The 23,735-nt window shown below is 38.8% G+C and overlaps 2 protein-coding genes and 2 long non-coding RNA genes across 4 annotated transcripts; 2 read left to right on the forward strand and 2 right to left on the reverse strand.

Moving 5' to 3' along the window:
- The first annotated feature begins 868 nt into the window (after window positions 1-868).
- On the forward strand, window positions 869-2,080 carry LOC107902209 (uncharacterized). Its single transcript, XM_016828427.1, has one exon. It carries the CDS (start codon window positions 869-871, stop codon window positions 2,078-2,080), a length of 1,212 nt encoding a protein of 403 aa, XP_016683916.1.
- A 3,220-nt stretch (window positions 2,081-5,300) lies between these two features.
- On the forward strand, window positions 5,301-5,888 carry LOC107902208 (uncharacterized). Its single transcript, XM_016828426.2, has one exon. The coding sequence runs from the start codon at window positions 5,301-5,303 to the stop codon at window positions 5,886-5,888; it is 588 nt and encodes a 195-aa protein (XP_016683915.2).
- Window positions 5,889-14,923: 9,035 nt separating this feature from the next.
- LOC121216923 (uncharacterized) lies at window positions 14,924-18,870 on the reverse strand. The gene is made up of 2 exons (XR_005913142.1): window positions 16,654-18,870; window positions 14,924-16,378 (listed from the first exon to the last, which is right to left on the reverse strand). It is a non-coding gene; the product is annotated as an uncharacterized lncRNA (long non-coding RNA).
- An 867-nt stretch (window positions 18,871-19,737) lies between these two features.
- On the reverse strand, window positions 19,738-20,791 carry LOC107903505 (uncharacterized). Its single transcript, XR_001685823.2, has 2 exons — window positions 20,412-20,791; window positions 19,738-20,096 (listed from the first exon to the last, which is right to left on the reverse strand). It is a non-coding gene; the product is annotated as an uncharacterized lncRNA (long non-coding RNA).
- Between the last annotated feature and the right edge of the window lie 2,944 nt (window positions 20,792-23,735).

Consider the following 23,735-nt stretch of genomic DNA (forward strand, 5'->3'; position numbering starts at 1 on the left):
GATAACTAAGGGACTTGATAAAGGAAAGGGCCCCATGATAAATGAGGATGAGGGAAATGATGATGAACCTTTCTATCCTCCAGGTTTCACCCCTCCACATGTGCGAACTCAAGCTGAATACCCGCGCAAATCTACAATCACCATCATGCCGCAGCAGTTTCAGGCCGGTGTTTCGAGCTTCCAAGCTGGACCAGGGACTAATCCCAAAAATAATCCTATTAACTCTGCCATTCCTGATTTTGATGAAGTGGTTGAGAAGGAAAGAATGAAGGAGGAGTTACCGAAACAATTAGAGGAAAGGTGTAGGTGGCTCGAGGAGAAGTTCAAGGCGATGGAGGTCACTGAGAGTTATCGAGGCATTGACGCCAAAGAGCTGAGTTTAGTGCTGGACTTAGTACTCCCTCATAAGTTTAAGATGCCTGAATTTGAAAAGTACAATGGGACAAGCTGCCCAGAAGCTCACATCACCATGTTCTGCAGATGAATGGCGGGATATGTTAACAACGATCAACTCCTGATACATTGTTTCCAAGACAGCCTTGCAGGGGCAGCATCCAAATGGTACAATCAGTTGAGTCGTGCCACGATTGGTTCATGGAGGGACCTGGCACAATCGTTCATGAAACAATATAATCATGTGTTAGACATGGCTCATGATAGAATTACCCTCCAAAACATGGAGAAGAAGCCAAGTGAAAGCTTCAGGCAGTACGCTCAGAGATGGAGGGAGGTTGCGGTCCAAGTTCAGCCACCGCTCTTGGAAAAGGAAATGACTATGTTGTTCATTAACACCCTGAAGGCACCGTTCATTACACATATGCTAGGAAGTGCCACAAAAAGCTTTCCTAACATAGTCATGAATGGCGAGATGATTGAGAATGCCATCAGGAGTGGGAAGATCGATGCGGGAGAGACTAACAGAAGATCAGCTTCGAAGAGGAAGGAAAATGAAATGAGCAACGCGAGCATGTATAACAAGGGTTACTCGAAGTCAGTAACAGTGAGTCAGCCAGAAAATGTGGCTGCCAATCAGCGAAGCTCATCGAGACAAGAGATCGGTACAAGGCGAAATACTGAGATGCCCCAATTCACGCCAATTCCTATGTCGTATAGGGAACTATACCGAAATTTATTTGATGCACACGTAGTTTCCCCTTTCTATCTGAAGCCCTTGCAACCCCCGTATCCCAAATGGTACGATGCGAATGCACAGTGCGACTATCATGCGGGAACAATAGGGCATTCTATAGAAAACTGTACGGCCTTTAAGAAGTTTGTTGAAAGGCTCATTGGTATGGGTGTCGTTAAATTTGATGACTTGACCAAGGCAGAAAATCCATTACCAAATCACACTGATAGTGGGGTAAATATGATGGGCGAAGACAGAAGAATCAAGGTAGACATTGCGGATGTAAAAACTCCTTTGAGATGGGTCTTGAAAGAGATGGTGAAAAGGGGACTAGTCATCTCAGAAGGAAGTTGTGAAAAAAGGGGGAACTACTGTGAGTTCCACCATGAAGTGGGGCATGAAATTCAAGAGTGTACGGAGTTCAGAGCTATGTTACAAGGTATGATGGATAATAGGGAGATGGAATTCTGTGAAGGAGTTCAAGTGGAGAATCATGTATGCGCGTCAGAATTGGTATTAGGAGTTCCGAGGGCTAACCATCCTGTGGTCATTATCTCGCGACCTCGGAACAGTGAGGTTGAGGCACGAATAACACAAAAAGTAATCATTCAAAAACTGGCTGTGTTTGCATATAAGGATAACATAAGGGTTCCTTGGAATTACAATTGTAATGTGACAATCCCGAAGAAGGAGAATTTAATCAGTAAAGAGGATCAGGACGAAGGAGGGCATTACGAACAGATGAAGGCTCGAGTAGAGCCAATAAGAGAAGAAACTTTGGTTGGAAAGAAGAAGAATACGGCAGTACCTGAGTTATTGGTCAATGAACCAATCAAAGAGGAGGAAGCTAGAGAGTTCTTGAAGTTCATAAAGCATAGCGAGTATAGCGTTGTGGAACAGCTGGACAAACAACCAGCTCACATATCTGTGCTAGCTTTACTCCTGAACTAGGAGGGACATCGAAATGCACTACTGAATGTGCTAAATGAAACTTATGTGGCCGACGATATCTCTGTTAACAAGTTAGATCGACTGGTTGGCAATATAAGCGCTGATAACTTCATCTCCTTTAGTGATGATGAAATAGCACCTGGGGGTATGGGATCTACTAGAGCTTTACACATCACTGCAAGGTGTAAAGGGTGCACATTACCTGGAGTTTTGGAAGACAACGGGTCGGCACTGAATGTATTGCCTTTATCCACGCTCAACAGGCTACCTATAGATAGTTCACATATGAAGTCGTGCCAGAATGTGGTGAGAGCATTTGATGGCACCGAGAGGAAAGTCATGGGAAGAATTGACATACCCTTGTTAATTGGCCCAACTATCTATGAGGTGGACTTCTTGGTTATGGACATCAAGCCTTCTTACAGTTGCCTATTAGGAAGGCCTTGGATTCATTCAGTAGGTGCGTACCGTCATCGTTGCATCAAAAACTGAAGTTGGTGGCAGAGGGCCGGGTAGTGACGATAAATGCTGAAGAAGATATCATTGTATCTGTGACTAACGATGCGCCTTATTTGGAAACAAGTGATGATGCAATCGAGTGCTCTTTCCGTTCCTTGGAGTTCGTAAACGCAACATTCATCCGTGAGGGAAACAAGATCCCGATGCCGAGAATATCAAAGACCACAAGGATGGGTCTCCAATTGATAGTTGGAAAGGGAGATTTGCCGAGAAAAGGGTTGGGGAAACATCTTCAGGGCCGAGTTGAGACTCCAGTGTTGGAAGATAAGCAGGACTGTTTTGGTTTAGGATACAAGTCAGATGCTAGGCTGGGGAGGATAGAGTAGCAAAAGAAGCGAGAGAGAAGAAGGGCTCGTTTGACAGGTGATGAAGTCAAATGGGAACTCATAACCTTTCCTCACCTATCCAAGACTTTTGTATCGGGAGGATTTGTCTATCAAGGAATGCTAGGGGTTGGAAGTATTAACACGGAGTTTGAAAGTATTCATGCCGTGTACGAAGAAGCAACGGGAGGAAGAACTTTGCCGGATATTCGCCCTTACGAACCGGGAAGTGTGCTAAACAATTGGACTGCAGAAGAAATACCTGTAGTTTTTAGGATTTCCTCAGAGTAATGTCCAGAACACCCTTATTGCTTTTTAGCCTAGAAGTGATAAGGATTCCTTTGTGAAATAGGCTCATGTCTAAAAAATCGTTATTTTAATAAAGCTCATTTTTGGCAGTCATTTTTGGAGCAAATCTTACTTTCCATAAGAGCAATTGTTTTCAATTTCTCTCAAACTACACTTGCATTTCATCCATATTGCACCAGACAAATTCCTGAATCCATATTGTTTTTCATAACAGGTCTTATGATATATATGATACGAATGTCACTCTTACAGATTTAGAGTCTCCTTTTGAACGAAACATGTGTTTAGAAGGATCGCATGATTTTGAAGATGACGAAGACTGTGGTTTGTCTCTTGACTTGTTGAAGATGGTAGAAAGGGCTAAGAAACAAATCCTACCTCACAGGGAGTCAATAGAAATTGTGAGCTTGGAGGAAGGAAAAGATGTGAAGGTCCGATCTGATATTTCTGCAAAGACAAGACAAGACCTTATCGAATTACTCCGAGAGTTCAAGGACGTGTTTGCGTGGTCGTACCAAGATATGCCGGGGTTAAGTACAGACATTGTAGTCCATCGCCTTCCTATAAGAGAGGATTGCAAGCCAGTGCAGCAAAAGCTTAGAAGGATGAGGCCTGATATCGTGTTGAAGATAAAAGAGGAGGTCTAGAAGCAGTTTGATGCCGGATTTCTACAAGAAGTCAAGTATTCTGAGTGGGTGGCCAACATCGTACTAGTTCCAAAGAAAGATGGAAAAGTGCGAATGTGTGTGGATTATCGGGATTTGAATAAGGCTAGTCCAAAAGACAACTTCCCATTGCCCCACATCGACACATTGGTAGACAATACTGCGGGCTTTTCATTGTGTTCCTTCATGGATGGTTTTTATGGGTATAATCAGATAAAGATGTATCCTAAAGACATGAGAAAGACTACGTTCATTACGTTATGGTGGATGTTTTGTTATAAAGTGATGCCGTTTGGATTAAAGAATGCAGGAGCGACATACCAAAGAGCCATGGTAGCCTTGTTCCATGATATGATGCACAGGGAAATCGAGGTTTACGTGGATGATATGATCGCGAAATCTAGAACAGAGGAGGAACATGTGCAGGTCTTGAGAAAGTTATTCTTAAGGTTGAGAAAGCTCCAGCTCAAGCTTAATTCAGCGAAGTGCACTTTTAGGGCCAGGTCATGAAAATTGCTAGGCTTCATGTCAGTGAAAAGGGAATTGAGATTGACCCAGACAAAGTCAAGACAATACGAAACTTACCTCCTCCTTGCACTCAGAAAGAAGTTCGAGGTTTCCTCGGAAGACTGAATTACATCGCTAGGTTCATTTCTCAACTAACTGAAAAATGTGACCCTATATTTCGTCTTCTGAATAAACATAATCCTGGCACTTGGGATGAAGAATGCGAAGAAGCTTTTAACAAGGTGAAGCAGTATTTGTCTAATACTCCAGTGCTGTCACCACCTAGCCCGGATAGGCCACTGATATTGTATCTGACGGTATTTGATAACTTCATGGGATGTGTGCTAGGCCAACATGATGAAACAGGGAGAAAAGAAAGGGTGATATATTATCTCAGCAAGAAATTCACTAACTGTGAAATGAGATATTCGCCTATTGAGAAGCTATGTTGTGCCTTGATTTGGACAACCCGAAGATTAAGGCAGTACATGTTATACCATACGACTTGGCTAATCTCAAAGTTAGACCCGTTAAAGTATGCTTTGAATGGGAGGATGGCTCGATGGCAGATCTTACTGTCTGAATTCGATATTGTTTATGTGAGCCAAAAGGCTGTGAAAGGGAGTGCAATTGCTGACTTTCTAGCAAGTAGAGCTTTGGAGGATTACGAGCCGTTGGAGTTTTGATTTTCCAAATGAAGATTTGATGTGTATAGCGGCTATGGAAGAAAATTCACAAGAAGGTTACAGTTGGAGGCTAAACTTTGATGGAGCCTCGAAAGCTGTGGGCAATGGAATTGGGGTAGTCCTAATGTCCCCGAATGGTGATCATTATCCTTTCACTTGCAAATTGGATTTTGATTGTACAAACAACATGGCAGAATACGAAGCATGCATCATGGGTATTCGTGCAGCTATAGAGTGGAAAATCAAAGTGCTAGAGGTCTTTGGAGATTCAGCATTGGTGATATATCAGCTCAAGGGTGAATGGGAAACGAGAGATCCTAAATTAATTAGTTATCGAAAGTTGGTCCTCGAATTGATTAAGGAGTTTGAGGGCATCAGTTTTTGCTATCTCCCACGAGATGAGAACCAGATGGCTGATGCACTAGCTACTCTAGCCTTCATGATCAAGGTGAATAGACATGAGGATATGAAGCCAATCCAAATGAGTATTTATGAAGACCCGACTCATTGTTACAATATTGAAGAAGGAGAAATCGATGATAGCCCTTGGTATCAAGATATACTACGATATGTAAAAAATCGTGAGTATCCTGGCCAGGCAACGGAGAATGAAAAGAGAACTCTAAGAAGACTAGCCATTGATTACGTTGTAGATGGACAGATCTTATACAAGAGGGGAAAGGATCAGGTACTGTTAAGATGTATGGATGCCGTGGAAGCAAAGAAATCCTGGAGGAAGTCCATGAGGGCATCTGTAGAACGCATGCCAGCGGATTCACAATGGAAAGACAGATTATGAGATTCGGGTATTACTGGTCCACCATGGAAGGGGATTGCATCAATTATTCCAAAAAGCGCCATAAATGTCAAATCTATGGTCATAAAATGCATGCACCTCATTTGCCTCTGCATGTCATGACTTCTCCGTGGCCTTTCTCCATGTGGGGAATGGATGTCATCGGACCAATATCACCGAAAGCTTCAAATGGGCATTGTTTCATATTTGTAGTTATTGACTACTTCACCAAATGGGTAGAAGCTGCTTCACATGCCAACGTTACAAAGTCATCAGTCAGTAAGTTCTTGAAAAGAGAGATCATATGTCGGTATGGAATGCCTGAAAGAATCATATCCGATAATGCGTTGAACTTGAACAACAGCTCAATAGCAGAAGTCTGCAGTCAATTCAAGATCAGACATCACAATTCAACGCCGTATCGCCCAAAAATGAATGGTGCAGTGGAAGCGACTAATAAAAATATAAAGAAGATTGTGGGGAAGATGACTGAGACCTACAGGGACTGGCACGAGAAATTGCCGTTTGCCCTTCTTGCTTATCTAACGTCAATTAGGACCTCCACCGTGGCAACGCCTTTCTCCTTAGTTTATGGCATGGAGACAGTCCTGCCCATCGAAGTTTAAATCCCTTCTCTCCGGATTTTGACTGAGGTACAATTGAATGAAGCAGAATGGGTTCAATCTCGATACGATCAGTTGAACTTGATAGAGTGAAAAAGGCTAAAGGCTATTCAGCACGGTCAGATGTACTAGAAAAGAATGATGCGAGCCTACAACAAGAAGGTCCGACCCAGAGAATTTCACGAGGGGGACCTGGTGTTGAGAAAAATTCTTCCTCTACAAAAAGATTTTAGGGGGAAATGGATGCCGAATTGGGAAGGTCCTTATGTTGTAAAAATGGCTTTTCTGGAGGAGCCCTGATCCTGGCTGAAATGGATGGAAGAAACTTGCCTAATCCAGTAAATTTAGATTCGGTCAAGAGATACTTTACTTGAAGAGGGGAAGGAACCAAAGTGAAAACCCGCAAAGGGCGCTTTGATTCCAAAAAAGAAAAAAAGGAAAAAAATGGAGAGGCTAAGGTGAAAACCTGCAAAGGGCACCTTAAGACCAAAGGGGATTTGAGTTGAAAACCTGAAAAGGGCAGCTCAAATTTTGATTGTCACGTGGTAGTCTTGTTGTACCTAAATCGCAGAAAGGAACAAACGACGTCTTGTGGCATCAACAAAATACTATGAACCTCCTAAACACGTGTTGAATTTAGAAAGGTCTTCGAAAAGTTGTATATAGAAATTTAAGCAGAGATATCCGGGGCACCTATTCATAGTATTTGTATTGAATCCGTTGTTTTAGAATATTTCATTCTTTTTCAATATAAATATCCCCAGACAATTCCTCTATCATTGACAATCCATTGCGAGCTATGCTCCCAAATTAATTTTGTTTTATTCATCGTTATGATCTTTTCGCAAGCATGTTGCATTAGAATGACGATTAATGGACTAGTAGAACTTTCACAAAGGAAGTTTTTCTTATTACTTTAGAAATCTTTAAATAGCTCATGAACCTGAAACATGACTATTGTTTAGACCTTCACCAGGTTAAAAGGTCGGAGATATCTAGGAGCCATGAGTCAAGATTAAAATTTTCAAGTTTTAACGAAGCATTGTTGTCACAAAGGAAGCCTTAATAAGCAATAATGACTTTAAACATTCAATATTCATTTTTCATGACATAACATTGAAATGTCATTCCTACACGTCTAGTTAGGAGCATTTGATTCATGTCTAGTTAGGAGCATTTGATTCATTTCTCATGACATCCTAATCACTAGGTATAATTAGGCTCATCATACAGGTCATGTTCCACAGAGAACAGGTCGGTGGAATCATAAAGCCTTATCTCCCTGAGCAGCAGTGGAGCAGGTTGAAAGATAACAGATCTTGTCTTCATGTACTGGCGTGAAGTAGATCAAAGATACCAGATCTTGCCTTCCCATACATGTGGCGAAGCAGATCGAAGAAAACAAATCTTGTCTTCATGTACTGGCGTGAAGTAGATAAAAGATAGTAGGTCCTGTCTTCTTATATCGGTAGTGAAGTGGATCGAATATACAGATCTTGCCTTCCCATACTGGTGGTGAAGCAGATCGAAAGAAAGCAGATCTTGTCTTCATGTACTGGCGTGAAGTAGATCAGAGATAACAGATCTTGTCTTCCCATACTGGTGGCGAAGTAGATCGAAGAAAACGGATCTTGTCTTCATGTACTGGCGTGAAGTAGATCAAAGAAAACGGATCTTATCTTCCCATACTGGTGGCGAAGTAGATCGAAGAAAATGGATCTTGTCTTCATGTACTGGCGTGAAGTAGATCAAAGATAGCAGATCTTGCCTTCCCATACTGGGGACAAAGCAGATCGAAGAAAACAGATCTTGTCTTCATGTACTGGCATGAAGTAGATCAAAGATAACCGATCTTGCCTTCTCATACTGGTGGCGAAGCAAATCAAATAAAGCAGATCTTGTCTTCATGTATTGGCGTGAAGTAAATCAAAGATAGCAGGTCCTGTCTTCCTATATCGGTAGTGAAGTGGATCGGATATACAGATTTTATCTTCCCATACTGGTGGCGAAGTAGATCGAGGAAAACAGATCTTACCTCCCTAAGCAGTAGTGGAGCAGATCGAAGATGGTGGATTTTACCACCTTGAAGTTGTAGTGGAGTACATTGAAGCCAGTGATTCTATCTCCATGACATTGAAGTGGAGTGGATTGAAGCACAAGTTCCTATACCTCTGAAAATGCAGCAGGAAGGAATGATGCTACCTAAAAAGAGAAGCACTGAAGAAATCGAGGCTTAGTAGGGCCGGGCACAATTGGGCCTTGTAGTCTTTACTCTGTTCCCGTTACACGACAACGAGCAAAGAGGGGCAATTGTAATAAGGCCCAACTGGCCCAGGCCCTTATAAAGCACAACCCAAATTTAAAAACATTTGTAGGCCCAATTGAACTAGCCCAATACTGCAAAATTAAACAGAAAACCCTAGCACTATACGCCCTAGCCACAGCAGCCTTCGCGCCTCTAGCAGACGTCCCAAGCCTCCGCATCATCATTCCTTCCTGCTGTATTTTCGGAGGTATAGGAACTAGTGCTTCAATCCACTCTACTGCAGTGTCATGGAGATAGAATCACTGGCTTCAATGTACTCCATTGTAACTTAAGGGAGGTAAAATTCGCCATCTTCGATTTGCTCCATTACTGCTTAGGGAGGTAAGATCTGTTTTCCTCCATCTACTTCTCCACCAGTATGGGAAGATAAAATCTGTATATTCGATCCACTTCGCTACCGATATAGGAAGACAGGACCTGCTATTTTTTATCTACTTCACGCTAATACATGAAGACAATATCTACTTTATTTGATTTACTTCGCCACCAGTATGGGAAGGCAAGATCTGTTATCTTTGATCTACTTCACGCCAGTACATGAAGACAAGATCTGTTTTCTTCGATCTGCTTCGTCCCTAGTATGGGAAGGCAAGATCTGCTATCTTTGATCTACTTCACGCCAGTACATGAAGACAAGATTCGTTTTCTTCGATCTACTTCGCTACCAGTATGGGAATACAAGATCTGTTTTCTTTGATCTACTTCACGCCAGTACATGAAGACAAGATCCGTTTTCTTCGATCTATTTCGCCACCAATATGGGAAGACAAGATCTATTATCTCTGATCTACTTCACGCCAGTACATGAAGACAAGAACTGCTTTCTTTCGATCTGCTTCACCACCAGTATAGGAAGGTAAGATCTGTATATTCAATCCACTTCACTACCGATATAGGAAGACAGGACCTACTATCTTTGATCTACTTCACGCCAGTACATGAAGACAAGATTTGTTTTCTTCAATCTACTTCGCCACCAGTATGGGAAGGCAAGATCTGGTATCTTTGATCTACTTCACGCCAGTACATGAAGACAAGATCTGTTATCTTTCAACCTACTCCACTACAGCACAGGGAGATAAGGCTTTATGATTCCACCGACCTGTTCTCTGTGGAACATGACCTGTATGATGAGCCTAATTATGCCAAGTGGTTAGGATGTCATGAGAAATGAATCAAATGCTCCTAACTAGACGTGTAGGAATGACATTTGGATGTTATGTCATGAAAAATAAATATTGAATGTTTAAAGTCATTATTGCTTATTAAGGCTTCCTTTGTGAGAACAACGCTTCGTCAAAACTTGAAAATTTTAATCTTGACTCTTGGCTCCTGGATATCTCCGACCTTTTAACCTGGTGAAGGTCTAAACAATAGTTATGTTTCAGGTTCCTGAGCTATTTAAAGATTTCTAGAGTAATATGAAAAACTTCCCTTGTGAAAGTTTTACTAGTCCATTAATCGTCATTCTAATGCAACATGCTTGTGAAAAGATCATAACGATAAATAAAATAAAATTAATTTGGGAGCATAGCTCACAATGGATTGTCAATGATAGAGGAATTGTCTATCAAGGAATGCTAGGGGTTGGAAGTATTAACACGGAGTTAGAAAGTATTCATGCAGTGTACGAAGAAGCAACAGGAGGAAGAACTTTACAAGATATTCGTCCTTACGAACTGGGAAGTGTGCTAAACAATTGGACTACAGAAGAAATACCTGTAGTTTTTAGGATTTCCTCAGAGTAATGTCCAGAACACCCTTATTGCTTTTTAGCCTAGAAGTGATAAGGATTCCTTTGTGAAATAGGCTCATGTCCAAAAAATCGTTATTTTAATAAAGCTCATTTTTGGCAGTCATTTTTTGGAGTAAATCTTTCTTTCCATAAGAGCAGTTGTTTTGAATTTCTCTCAAACTACACTGGCATTTCATTCATATTGCACCAAACAAATTCCTGAATCCATATTGTTTTTCATAACAGGTCCTACGATATCAATGATACGAATGTCACTCTTACAGATTTAGAGTCTCCTTTTGAACGAAACATGTGTTTAGAAGGATCGCATGATTTTGAAGATGACGAAGACTGTGGTTTGTCTCCTGACTTGTTGAAGATGGTAGAAAGGGCTGAGAAACAAATCCTACCTCACAGGGAGTCAATAGAAATTGTGAGCTTTGAGGAAGGAAAAGAGGTGAAGGTCGGATCTGATATTTCTACAAAGACAAGACAAGACCTTATCGAATTACTCCGAGAGTTCAAAGACGTGTGTGCGTGGTCGTACCAAGATATGCCGGGGTTAAGTACTGACATTGTAGTCCATCGCCTTCCTATAAGAGAGGATTGCAAGCTAGTGCAGCAAAAGCTTAGAAGGATGAGGCCTGATATCGTGTTGAAGATAAAAGAGGAGGTTTAGAAGCAGTTTGATGCCGGATTTCTGCAAGAAGTCAAGTATTCTGAGTGGGTGGCCAATATCGTACCAGTTTCAAAGAAAGATGGAAAAGTGCAAATGTGTGTGGATTATCGGGATTTGAACAAGGCTAGTCCAAAAGACAACTTCCCATTGCCCCACATCGACACATTGGTAGACAATACTGCGGGCTTTTCATTATTTTCCTTCATGGATGGTTTTTCTGGGTATAATAAGATAAAGATGCATCCTGAAGACATGAGAAAGACTATGTTCATTACATTATGGGGGATGTTTTGTTATAAAGTGATGCCGTTTGGATTAAAGAATGTAAGAGCGACATACCAAAGAGACATGGTAGCTTTGTTCCATGATATGATGCACAGGGAAATCGAGGTTTACGTGGATGATATGATCACGAAATCTAGAACGGAGGAGGAACATTTGCAGGTCTTGAGAAAGTTATTCTTAAGGTTGAGAAAGTTCTAGCTCAAGCTTAATTCAGCGAAGTGCACTTTTGGGGCTAGGTCAAGAAAATTGCTAGGCTTCATAGTCAGTGAAAAGGGAATCGAGATTGACCCAGACAAAGTCAAGACAATACGAGACTTACCTCCTCCTTGCACTCAGAAAGAAGTTCGAGGTTTCCTCGGAAGAGTGAATTACATCGCTAGGTTCATTTCACAACTAACTAAGAAATGTGACCCTATATTTCGTCTTCTGAAGAAACACAATCCTGGCACTTAGGATGAAGAATGCGAAGAAGCTTTTAACAATGTGAAGCAGTATTTGTCTAATACTCCAGTGCTATCACCACCTAGCCCAGATAGGCCGCTGATATTGTATCTGGCGGTATTTGATAACTCCATGGGATGTGTGCTAGGCCAACATGATGAAACAGGGAGTAAAGAAAAGGCGATATATTATCTCAGCAAGAAATTCACTGGCTGTGAAATGAGATATTCGCCTATTGAGAAGCTATGTTGTGCCTTGATTTGGACAACCCAAAGATTAAGGCAGTACATGTTATACCATACGACTTGGCTAATCTCAAAGTTAGACCTGTTAAAGTATGCTTTGAATGGGAGGATGGCTCGATGGCAGATCTTACTGTCTGAATTCGATATTGTCTATGAGAGCCAAAAGGCTGTGAAAGGGAGTGCAATTGCTGACTTTCTAGCAAGTAGAGCTTTGGAGGATTACGAGCCGTTGAGTTTTGACTTTCCAAATGAAGATTTGATGTGTATAGCGGCTATGGAAGAAAATTCACAAAAAGGTTACAGTTGGAGGCTAAACTTTGATGGAGCCTCGAATGCTGTGGGCAATAGAATTGGGGCAGTCCTAGTGTCCCCGAATGGTGATCATTATCCTTTCACTTGTAAATTGGATTTTGATTGTACAAACAACATGGCAGAATACGAAGCATGCATCATGGGTATTCATGCAACTATAGAGCGGAAAATCAAAGTGCTAGAGGTCTATGGAGATTCAGCATTGGTGATATATCAGCTCAAGGGTGAATGGGAAACGAGAGATCCTAAATTAATTAGTTATCGAAAGTTGGTCCTCGAATTGATTAAAGAGTTTGAGGGCATCAGTTTTTGCTATCTCCCACGAGATGAGAACCAGATGGTTGATGCACTAGCTACTTTAGCCTCCATGATCAAGGTGAATAGACATGAGGATATGAAGCCAATCCAAATGAGTATTTATAAAGACCCGGCTCATTGTTACAATATTGAAGAAGGAGAAATCGATGATAGTCCTTGGTATCAAGATATACTACGATATGTAAAAAATCGTGAGTATCCTGGCCAGGCAACGAAGAATGAAAAGAGAACTCTGAGACGACTAGCCATTGATTATGTTGTAGATGGACAGATCTTATACAAGAGGGGAAAGGATCAGGTACTGTTAAGATGTGTGGACGCCGTGGAAGCAAAGAAAATCCTGGAGGAATTCCATGAGGGCATCTGTGGAACGCATGCCAGCGGATTCACAATGGCAAGACAGATTATGAGATTCGGGTATTACTGGTCCACCATGGAAGGGGATTGCATCAATTATTCCAAAAAGTGCCATAAATGTCAAATCTATGGTGATAAAATGCATGCACCTCCTTTGCCTCTGCATGTCATGACTTCTCCCTGGCATTTCTCCATGTGGGGAATGGATGTCATCGGACCAATATCACTGAAAGCTTCAAATGGGTATCGTTTCATATTTGTGGTTATTGACTACTTCACCAAATGGGTAAAAGCTGCTTCACATGCCAACGTTACAAAGTCATCAGCCAGTAAGTTCTTGAAAAGGGAGATCATATGTCAGTATGGAATGCCTGAAAGAATCATATCCGATAATGCGTTGAACTTGAACAACAACTCAATAGCAGAAGTCTGCAGTCAATTCAAGATCAGACATCACAATTCATCGCCGTATCACCCAAAAATGAATGGTGCCGTGGAAACGGCTAATAAAAATATAAAGAATATTGTGGGGAAGATGACTGAGACCTACAGGGACTGGCACGAGAAATTTCTGTTTGCCCTTCTTGCTTATCGAACGTCAATCAGGACCTCCACCGGGGCAACGCCTTTCTCCTTAGTTTATAGCATGGATGCAGTCTTGCCCATCGAAGTTGAAATCCCTTCTCTCCAGGTTTTGACTGAGCTAAAATTGGATGAAGCAGAATGGGTTCAATCTCGATACGATCAGTTGAACTTGATAGAGGGAAAAAGGCTAAAGGCTATTCAGCATGGTCAGATGTACCAGAAAAGAATGATGCGAGCCTACAACAAGAAGGTCCGACCTAGAGAATTTCACGAGGGGGACCTGGTGTTGAGAAAAATTCTTCCTCTACAAAAAGATTTTAGGGGGAAATGGATGCCGAATTGGGAAGGTCCTTATGTTATAAAAAAGGCATTTTCTGGAGGAGCCCTGATCCTGGCTGAAATAGATGGAAGCAACTTGCCTAATCCAGTAAATTCAGATTCGGTCAAGAGATACTTTACTTGAAGAGGGGAAAGAATCAAAGTGAAAACCCGCAAAGAGCGCTTTGATTCTAAAAAAAAAAGAAAAAAAAATGGAGAGGCTAAAGTGAAAACCCGCAAAGGGCACCTTAAGACTAAAGGGGATTTGAGTTGAAAACCTGAAAAGGGCAGCTCAAATTTTGATTGTCACGTGGTAGTCTTGTTGTACCTAAATCGGCAGAAAGGAACAAACGACGTCTTGTGGCATCAACAAAATACTGTGAACCTCCTAAACACGTGTTGAATTTAGAAAGGTCTTCGAAAAGTTGTATATAGAAATTTAAGCAGTGATATCCGGGGCACCTATTCATAGTATTTGTATTGAATCCGTTGTTTTAGAATATTTCATTCTTTTTCAATATAAATATCCCCAGACAATTCCTCTATCATTGACAATCCATTGCGAGCTATGCTCCCAAATTAATTTTGTTTTATTCATCGTTATGATCTTTTCGCAAGCATGTTGCATTAGAATGACGATTAATGAACTAGTAAAACTTTCACGAGGGAAGTTTTTCATATTACTCTAGAAATCTTTAAATAGCTCAGGAACCTGAAACATGACTATTGTTTAGACCTTCACCAGGTTAAAAGGTCGGAGATATCTAGGAGCCAAGAGTCAAGATTAAAATTTTCAAGTTTTAACGAAGCGTTGTTGTCACAAAGGAAGCCTTAATAAGCAATAATGACTTTAAACATTCAATATTCATTTTTCATGACATAACATTGAAATGTCATTCCTACACGTCTAGTTAGGAGCATTTGATTCATTTCTCATGACATCCTAATCACTAGGCATAATTAGGCTCATCATACAGGTCATGTTCCACATAGAACAGGTCGGTGGAATCATAAAGCCTTATCTCCCTGAGCAGCAGTGGAGCAGGTTGAAAGATAACAGACCTTGTCTTCATGTACTGGCGTGAAGTAGATCAAAGATACCAGATCTTGCCTTCCCATACTGGTGGCGAAGCAGATCGAAGAAAACAAATCTTGTCTTCATGTACTGGCGTGAAGTAGATCAAAGATAGTAGGTCCTGTCTTCCTATATTGGTAGCGAAGTGGATCGAATATACAGATCTTGCCTTCCCATACTAGTGGTGAAGCAGATCGAAAGAAAGCAGATCTTGTCTTCATGTACTGGCGTGAAGTAGATCAGAGATAACAGATTTTGGCTTCCCATACTAGTGGCGAAGTAGATCGAAGAAAATGGATCTTGTCTTCATGTACTGGCGTGAAGTAGATCAAAGAAAATAGATCTTGTCTTCCCATACTGGTGGCGAAGTAGATCGAAGAAAACGGATCATGTCTTCATGTACTGGCGTGAAGTAGATTAAAGATATCAGATCTTGCCTTCCCATACTGGGGACGAAGCAGATCGAAGAAAACAGATCTTGTCTTCATGTACTGGCGTGAAGTAGATCAAAGATAACAGATCTTGCCTTCCCATACTGGTGGCGAAGCAAATCAAATAAAGCAGATCTTGTCTTCATGTATTGGCGTGAAGTAGATCAAAGATAGCAGGTCCTGTCTTCCTATATCGGTAGCGAAGTGGATCGAATATACAGATTTTATCTTCCCATACTGGTGGCGAAGTAGATCGAGGAAAACAGATCTTACCTCCCTAAGCAGTAGTGGAGCAGATCGAAGATGGCGGATTTTACCTCCCTGAAGTTATAGTGGAGTACATTGAAGCCAGTGATTCTATCTCCATGACATTGCAGTGAAGTGGATTGAAGCACTAGTTCCTATACCTCTGAAAATGCAGCAGGAAGGAATAATGCTACCTAAAAAGAGAAGCACTGAAGAAATCGAGGCTTAGTAGGGCCGGGCACAATTGGGCCTTATAGTCTTTGCTCTGTTCCCATTACACGACAACGAGCAAAGAGGGGCAGCTGTAATAAGGCCCAACTGGCCCAAGCCCTTATAAAGCACAACCCAAATTTAAAAACATCTGTAGGCCCAATTGAACTAGCCCAATACTGCAAAATTAAACAGAAAACTCTAGCACTATACGCCCTAGCCACAGCAGCCTCCGCGCCTCCAGCAGACGTCCCAAGCGCCGTACGTCTCGGGGCCGATCTCCTCTCCACGTGCGCTTCATGAACGCCTGTAAACACGGACTCAAAGAGTCCATCAGCAAAAATATAGTAGAAAAAAGTTAGTTCGGGCTATAAAAGCCTTTCAAAATCTGTAAAAAAAGGGGAGGGCAGTGTAACAGAGACAGAAATAGAGAGAAAATACAGATATCAAAGTTGTTTTACAAAAGTTTTTTCTTTTCGTTTTTCATAGTATTATTATTATTATTTACATGTGTTTTATTTTCTTTTATTTTCGTTTTATTTCGTATAAAATAACAAAGAAAAAAGAAAAAGAAAAACTTACCTTCCGTCGGAGTTGCCGAATCGTCACCGACTCCACCGCGATCGGAGCTCTGGCACGAAGATGAATGAACGACGGCGTAGAGAGGGGTTTTAAGGTTTTCTAAAATCGGCTAAGGGTGGGGGGATTTATTTATTTTAGTTTTTTTCTTTTTTTCATTTTGTTAAAATGGTTTTAGAAGGAAAAATCTGTTTTAAATAACAGATCAAAACGGCGCTGTTTTGAATGGCCAGACCCGCGCGGTGACCCGACCGGGAGGGGAGGATCCGCGCGTTCTGACGTTAGAGGGGGAATTTGCACGATCAGTCCTCCCTCTTTTGCGCCATGTTTTATTGAGCCAGTTTTTGTTTTTTTAAATTTAGCCCAAATGTTTCTGTTTCTGTTCATTTTAGCCAGTGTTAATGCGCAGCGTTTTGGAAGGACGGGATAATTTCCCTTTTGGTCCTCCCCTGTTACACGCGCATTCAAGGGGGTCCCTTTTTTAAATTTTATTCTAAATTCGCCCCATTTTTTTTTGTTTTTAACTCAATTTGATCCATTTTTTTTATCATGACTATGCTATATCTTTTTATTTTATCTTATTTATTGTTATTATTAATATTATTATTACTATTATTATTTCATTCATACACACGTCTATTTTAATCTACATGCCTATTTAATACATATACATTTTTAGTTTTCATAAACACATGCATTCATACATTTTTTTTTTAAAATTTGTTTTTTTTATAGTTTTCAGTTTTTTTTAACCTTCTCATACTTTATATTCCATATATATACTTATGCATTTTTAAAATAGATACATATATATACATAAATACTTTAAATCTTACATACACATATTTTATACATTTTTATATATTATGTTTTCATAGTTTTTATAAATAAATATGTATATATATACATGCGTATATGCCTACATTTTATAATTCATATGCATTTTTTACGTATACATGCTTTTTTAGAAATCATTATAAATTTTGTTTTTTATTTGTACATTTATATATGTGCATTAACGTATGTACATTTTTTCATTTTCTACGATTTTCGTATTCACCCATACATGCATTTTTTATATGTATTGCATTCCATCTTTTTATATGTACTCTCGTATATGTGTTAAATATATGCATACACATATTTTCAAATTTACTTGTATATTGTACTTGTATTTGTATATTCGTAAATATTTATTCATATATGTTGTAAATTAAAGTATCTGTATCATATTGTACATTATTTTTTTAAACGTACCCCTTTAAAAATATATTTTGGTTTCAACCATTCATCAAAATTATTTTCTTGATTTAAAGGTTTTTTTTAATAAAAGCATTATTTGAAGTTTGGGATTTTCGAGGGAAATTGAGCCCTAACGTATTGGGTTCTGATTTTCTTTGTCAATCTTAAATGACCGAGTATTCTTTATTCAAAATACATGAGCATAAAAAATCATTTTTGGGAACTTAACTTGTCGTGCCCTAACGTATTGGGTGTGGCCTGTTACTTTCTCGAAATGAAGATTTTCGCATAAAATAAAAGTGATATTCAAAGTTCGGGGATTATGAGGAATTGTACCCTAACGTATTGGGACTCGATTTCTTTACATGACTTGAACAATTGGTTATCCTTTTGCAAAAATTTCATCATTCAAGCTTATTTTAAAATCTTTTTAACTTTCGACACTAAGACATCGAATAGTCAATTTGGTACCGATTTTGGGCGTTACGAGGGTGCTAACTCTTCCTCGTACGTAACTGACTCCCGAACCCGTTTTCTCAAAATTCGTAGACCAAAATAAATTTTAAGGTGAGCCGATCGCACCTTAATAAAGGATTGGTGGCGACTCCAGTTTTATTTTTAAAAGTCGACAACTAAATTTTTTGTTTTCAAAAAACGGTTTCGACAGATATCCTGCTCAAAATAATGCAAATTTTATTCATACTGAAACTCTAAATAATTAAACAAATAATATGTTAACATTATATGTCAATATGCTTATATATTTGTATACCTTTTTAGGACAAGTGAGGAAGAGATCTCCCCAAATGCTAGGCTGAAAATCAGCTTTGGGACGCATTTCATCCTTATTGGAAGTAAGGGGTGATGAAGAAGGCAATTGAGAAACTTGTGAAGCCATTTGGATTGAACAAAAGCAAATATTCGAAAGCTTAATTTGCTGCTTTGTTTTTGGTTTGCTCTTCAAATTTGGCACAGAATTTGTGTGAGGATAAGAATGCAATAGTTGCATGTATTTATAGGTAAAAACAAAATACTGGTGATTTTAAGTCAAAAAAAGACCACATAAATGCATGAAACCAATTATAGAACAAAATGCATGCAGGGCCCATTGAATGAGATTTGCAAATAGATTAAAAGCAATATTGGTTTGTCTTTTGTTTGATTCTTTTCATTCAAAGTTGATGTCTTTAAAAAATTAGTAGATAAATGTTTAAATGTGTGTTACAAAGTAAATATCCTCTATTTATCTTTAAACTTTTAGACAAATATCATTTTGGTCCTTCCCAGGGCCCCATCTGTAACAAATCGATGTGAATTTTAAGTTAATTATTCTATCGGTTGGATTGGTCAAACGGAATTATTTAATTAAAATATAAATTAAATCTTAAATATAAATTTGATATTAAATATGTTTAAAAAGTAGTAATTTATTAGTTAAATTTGTTTTGTTCCTTCCAGTCGGTCTAGCATGGCTGCAGACTTTAAGTATTGAATAAAGGTCCCTGTACTTGTTTATATAGATATGCGTGAATGTGGGAAAGCAAGAAGATGTGTTGAAGCCCCTATATGTACATGACATAATTCAATAGACAGATTTTTGCTTATATATGTTCTTCATGTACTTGATTTAATGTTATCATATTTAATATATATAAAAGGCTATTAAGTTTAAACTTCTAATCTGATCACTTACAGAAAAATAATTTTAATATAAAAAACTCAATATCAAAATTTTTTTAATTAAATTTTATGCTGATTTTTTTATCATTCAATATCAATTCTTAATTTAACCAGTTAATGTAGTTCGATTTTTCTTTACCAACTGAAATGTAAATATCAAAATAATTGATGTCAAATGTTTGAGGGCATGTGTGATACTTGCTCTTTTCTTTTCCTTTTTGACATGCTCTTGATTGAATTTAAGTCCTCAGTCCACCGGCAGTCTTTATGGGCAATGTTTTTGTAATACCCAATTATTGCCCGGGGCCCAAAATCCTAAAGCCCAATGACCCAATACACCAAATTAAAAACCAACAGCCCAAATACATTTGGCCCAATTGGCCCAAAATTAGCCATAGCCCACAACGTGTTTTCAGCAGCAATGGAAGCAGAAACCGCAGATCCTCGCACGTTCTCCATCTGCAGCAACGACCCCATCACCCCACGTCACAATCACCCACGTTCAGCGATCCCTCGCATTCTACCTGCAATAAAACCACAAAGAACAGCAAATAAAAGGGAGGGCTAGAATAGAAATGGACGTTACGAAAATTAGGAAGAAAAAAAGAAAGAGAGAAGGGGGGGTTTACATTTTTGTATCAGAAAATTATTGAGAGGGTGGATAAAAACAAGAAATTGGAGCAAAAATTTTGTATGAATTAACAAGAAATACAAGAGAAAGAAAACGATTTTGGAAGGTAACAGATTTTGTTCTGTTCTTTTACTGTTTTCACTTTATTTTGTTTTTCTTTTGTTATCCTAAAACAAAAATAAATAAAAAGAAGGAAAAGGGCTCTTACCGGTGGTAGCGCGTCGTCGTGGCGCCGTCGTCATCGTTGTGGCCGGTCAGAAATGGGTCTGAAATGGTGGAAGGGAGGCTGCGGCAAATACAAAAATGGCAGAGAAAGGGTTTTGAAATGGGATTTTATAAGGGTTCAAAAGGGGACATTTGCGCGATTGGTCCTTTTCTTTTTGGGGTTGTTTAAATTAAATTTATTATTTCTTTTAAATTTTACTTCATATTTTAATACTGTTTCAATCCGGTCCTCATTACTCTGCAGTGTTTAGGAGGTTTGGGTAAATTTCTTTTAGGTCTTCCTCATGTTATGCGTGTTTTAATTTGCTCCTTTTCACATTTTCAATTTTCAAATTTAGCCTTTAAATTCTATTTATTTTCAATATTAATCCTTCATTCGTCATTTTAAGGTTTTTTTTATATAAATACTGTTAGATTGTTATTATTACTTTATTATTATTAGTATTATTTAATATTATATTAAATATTAATATTATTATGCCTATATGTATATACGCATATGTATGTTAATATATATATGTACATATCTTAAATGGTTTTAAAATATATAAACGTGTCTTGTATATTTTATTATTACTATATTTTTCTTAGTTTTATATGCATTCGTATATATACATATGTCCATCTTTTTGATAATTACTAATATATTATGTTTATACATTATTATGTTTATTATTTTTTTAAAATGCATGTACATTGTATTATTGATTCATTTTCGTGATTTTTGTATATATTTGCACGAACGTTTTATCATACTTTTAAAGAAAGTATATTTTTGGTTTTGTTAATATTAAAATTGTTTTTTTAAAATATTTTAATATTTGACAATCATGATTCTCGAGAAAGATCGTGTCCTAATTTACTGGATCGTGATAATTTTTTCCATGAATTTAACAAGCTAAGTATTCATTTCACAATAAATTTGCAATTTTCAAATAAAAGCTTATCTCGGGAATTCAAAATGTCGGGTCCTAACTTACTGGTCGTGACATTTCGTTATCTCGAAATAAGAATTTCTAAAACAAAAAGCAATATTCGGTATTTTGAAGATATAAAATATTGTGCCCTATAAAATATTGTGCCCTAACTTACTGGGTGTGGTGTTTTATTTCTTTGAAATGAGAATGTTGTATCATTTTAATCCATTCACGGGTTAAATTTTTTATTTAAAATCTTTTCAAACTTTCGACATCAAGACATAAAATAATCAAATTTGGTACAGATTTTTGGGCGTTACGAGGGTGCTAACCCTTCCTCGTGCGTAACTGACTCCCGAACCTGTTTTCTCAAATTTTGCAGACCAGAATTGTTTTTTTTTTTTGTGAGCCGATCACACCTTAATAAAGGATCGATGGCGACTCCAATTTTTGTTTTTAAATTCGATAACTTATTATTGTTCTAAAAAAATGGTTTCAACAGCTTGGCGACTCCACTGGGAACTTCGAGAGTCGAGCCATAAATTGATTAGCTTTTGTCTTTTTGTCGGAAAGGTTTCAAATTTATTTTAAATCACGATTTCCTCTTTTGCATTCATTGATTTTTATCATGATATGTTTGTTTAATTAGTCTAAGTTTGTTAGTGTGTTTGCATTTTGCATTGCATGGACGTTTTTTACCCATCTAAGTGGGAGTGAAAAGCTAGTCCTTCGTGAGGTTTTCACCTCCGTGCAGGATAGTGGATCGCTTTCGGGATACATCCGTACCTATGTCTTCGTGAGATTTTCATCTCCGTGTAGCCATAGGGAAATGTATCCCCCTGAACTGAACTCGGTCTGTATGAGCCTATAATGGGTGAGGATTGAGGAATCTGCTGGTTCGGGTACCTTTGCCCTAGAAACCAAACTACATATAGTGAACCTTAGGAACTTGCCTTAAATAGAACTTTGCCAAACTCTTAGAGGTCACCCGAGTAGGTACTCTATTTATTTTCTTGTTCGTTTTTGTTTTGTACTAACCCATTTTGTTTTGTTTTAATTATGATTGCATTACATTTGCATCTTAGAAAAGAGATGTTGATTCAAGTTCGATTACTAACTTAGAAAGCTTGTCATGGAATACGGATTTCTTGATAAAATGGAAGATAATACAGTTGCCTAATATATCCCGAGAAACACGAGAAGGGTGATGGAAGAGTTCATGACTTTACTTCGTGGCCCGAGGTTCAAGCTGATTATTCGAGAGCTACCGACATTCCAACTTTCTTAAAGAAGCTAATGAGCATTGCGAGGATAGGCAGACAACGGATTGCGACCAGAATCAAGCAGAATGAGCTAGCAGTGACATCCTTTGGAAGTTCGCAAGGTTTATCTTAAACATTTGGATGAAGAATGAGAAGATGTCCTCGCCTGGAGTATGAGGGCAAAGACGTATATATATCCGTTTTATGTAAAGAAATTTGTCTTCTAGTAAAGTTTTCTAAATGGAATTGAATCAGAATCAACGTCTCTTTTATGCATTCATTTCATGCATTTGCATTGCATGACATCATATGCATTAAAATCCATTAAAAAGCCCTAATTGGTTAAAATCATTCCTCAGTTAACCTGGAAACCAACCAGCCAACCCAGCACCGTTACGGTACAAAAGCGAAATTAAAAAAATATGGACCAAAGGTTGGAAAAGCTCGAGCAGTTTCAAAAAGAAACGCAGGATCATCTTCAACAGCAAATGAAGGGACAACTCGAGAAGATTCAAAAAAGTTTGATGGATAAAATGGAGGAATCACAAGGAAGCATGATGACAAAGTTAACGCGATTGTTGACTAAAGGAAAAGATAAGGGAAAGAGCCCTGTAACAAATATTGAAGAAGAAGGTGAGGATGGACTCCAATATCCTCCAGGCTTCACTCCTTTACATGTGCAGCACCAAGCGAAAGTGTACCCGCGTAAATCTTCTGTTACGATTAGGCCTCAGCAAGTTCAAGCCGATGGTTCAAGGTCGATGAATTTTCAGGTCGGATCAGGCTCCAGTCTTGAGAATAATACTGCCAATCCTATTGTTCCTGATTTCGATGAGGCAGTTGAAAAAGAGAAAACAAAAGAGGAATTACCGAAGCAATTTGACGAAAGATGGAGGTGGATTGAGGAGAAATTCAAAGTGATAGAGACTACTGAAGGATGTCATAGGATGGATGCTAAGGATTTAAGTTTGGTACCTAATTTAGTGCTTCCGTATAAGTTTAAAATGCCAGATTTCGAGAAGTATAATGGGACCACCTGCCCTGAAGCCCATATTACTATGTTTTGTAGGCGAATGACTGGGTATGTCAATAACGACCAGTTATTGATACACTGTTTTCAGGATAGCC

This window comes from Gossypium hirsutum, chromosome D05, assembly GCF_007990345.1.
Source record: "Gossypium hirsutum isolate 1008001.06 chromosome D05, Gossypium_hirsutum_v2.1, whole genome shotgun sequence".
NCBI lineage: Eukaryota > Viridiplantae > Streptophyta > Magnoliopsida > Malvales > Malvaceae > Gossypium > Gossypium hirsutum.

Coding starts and splice junctions, on each gene's coding strand:
- LOC107902209 (XM_016828427.1), top strand. CDS start 869: ATGATTGAGAATGCCATCAGGAGTGGGAAGATCGATGCGGGAGAGACT.
- LOC107902208 (XM_016828426.2), top strand. CDS start 5,301: ATGGGTATTCGTGCAGCTATAGAGTGGAAAATCAAAGTGCTAGAGGTC.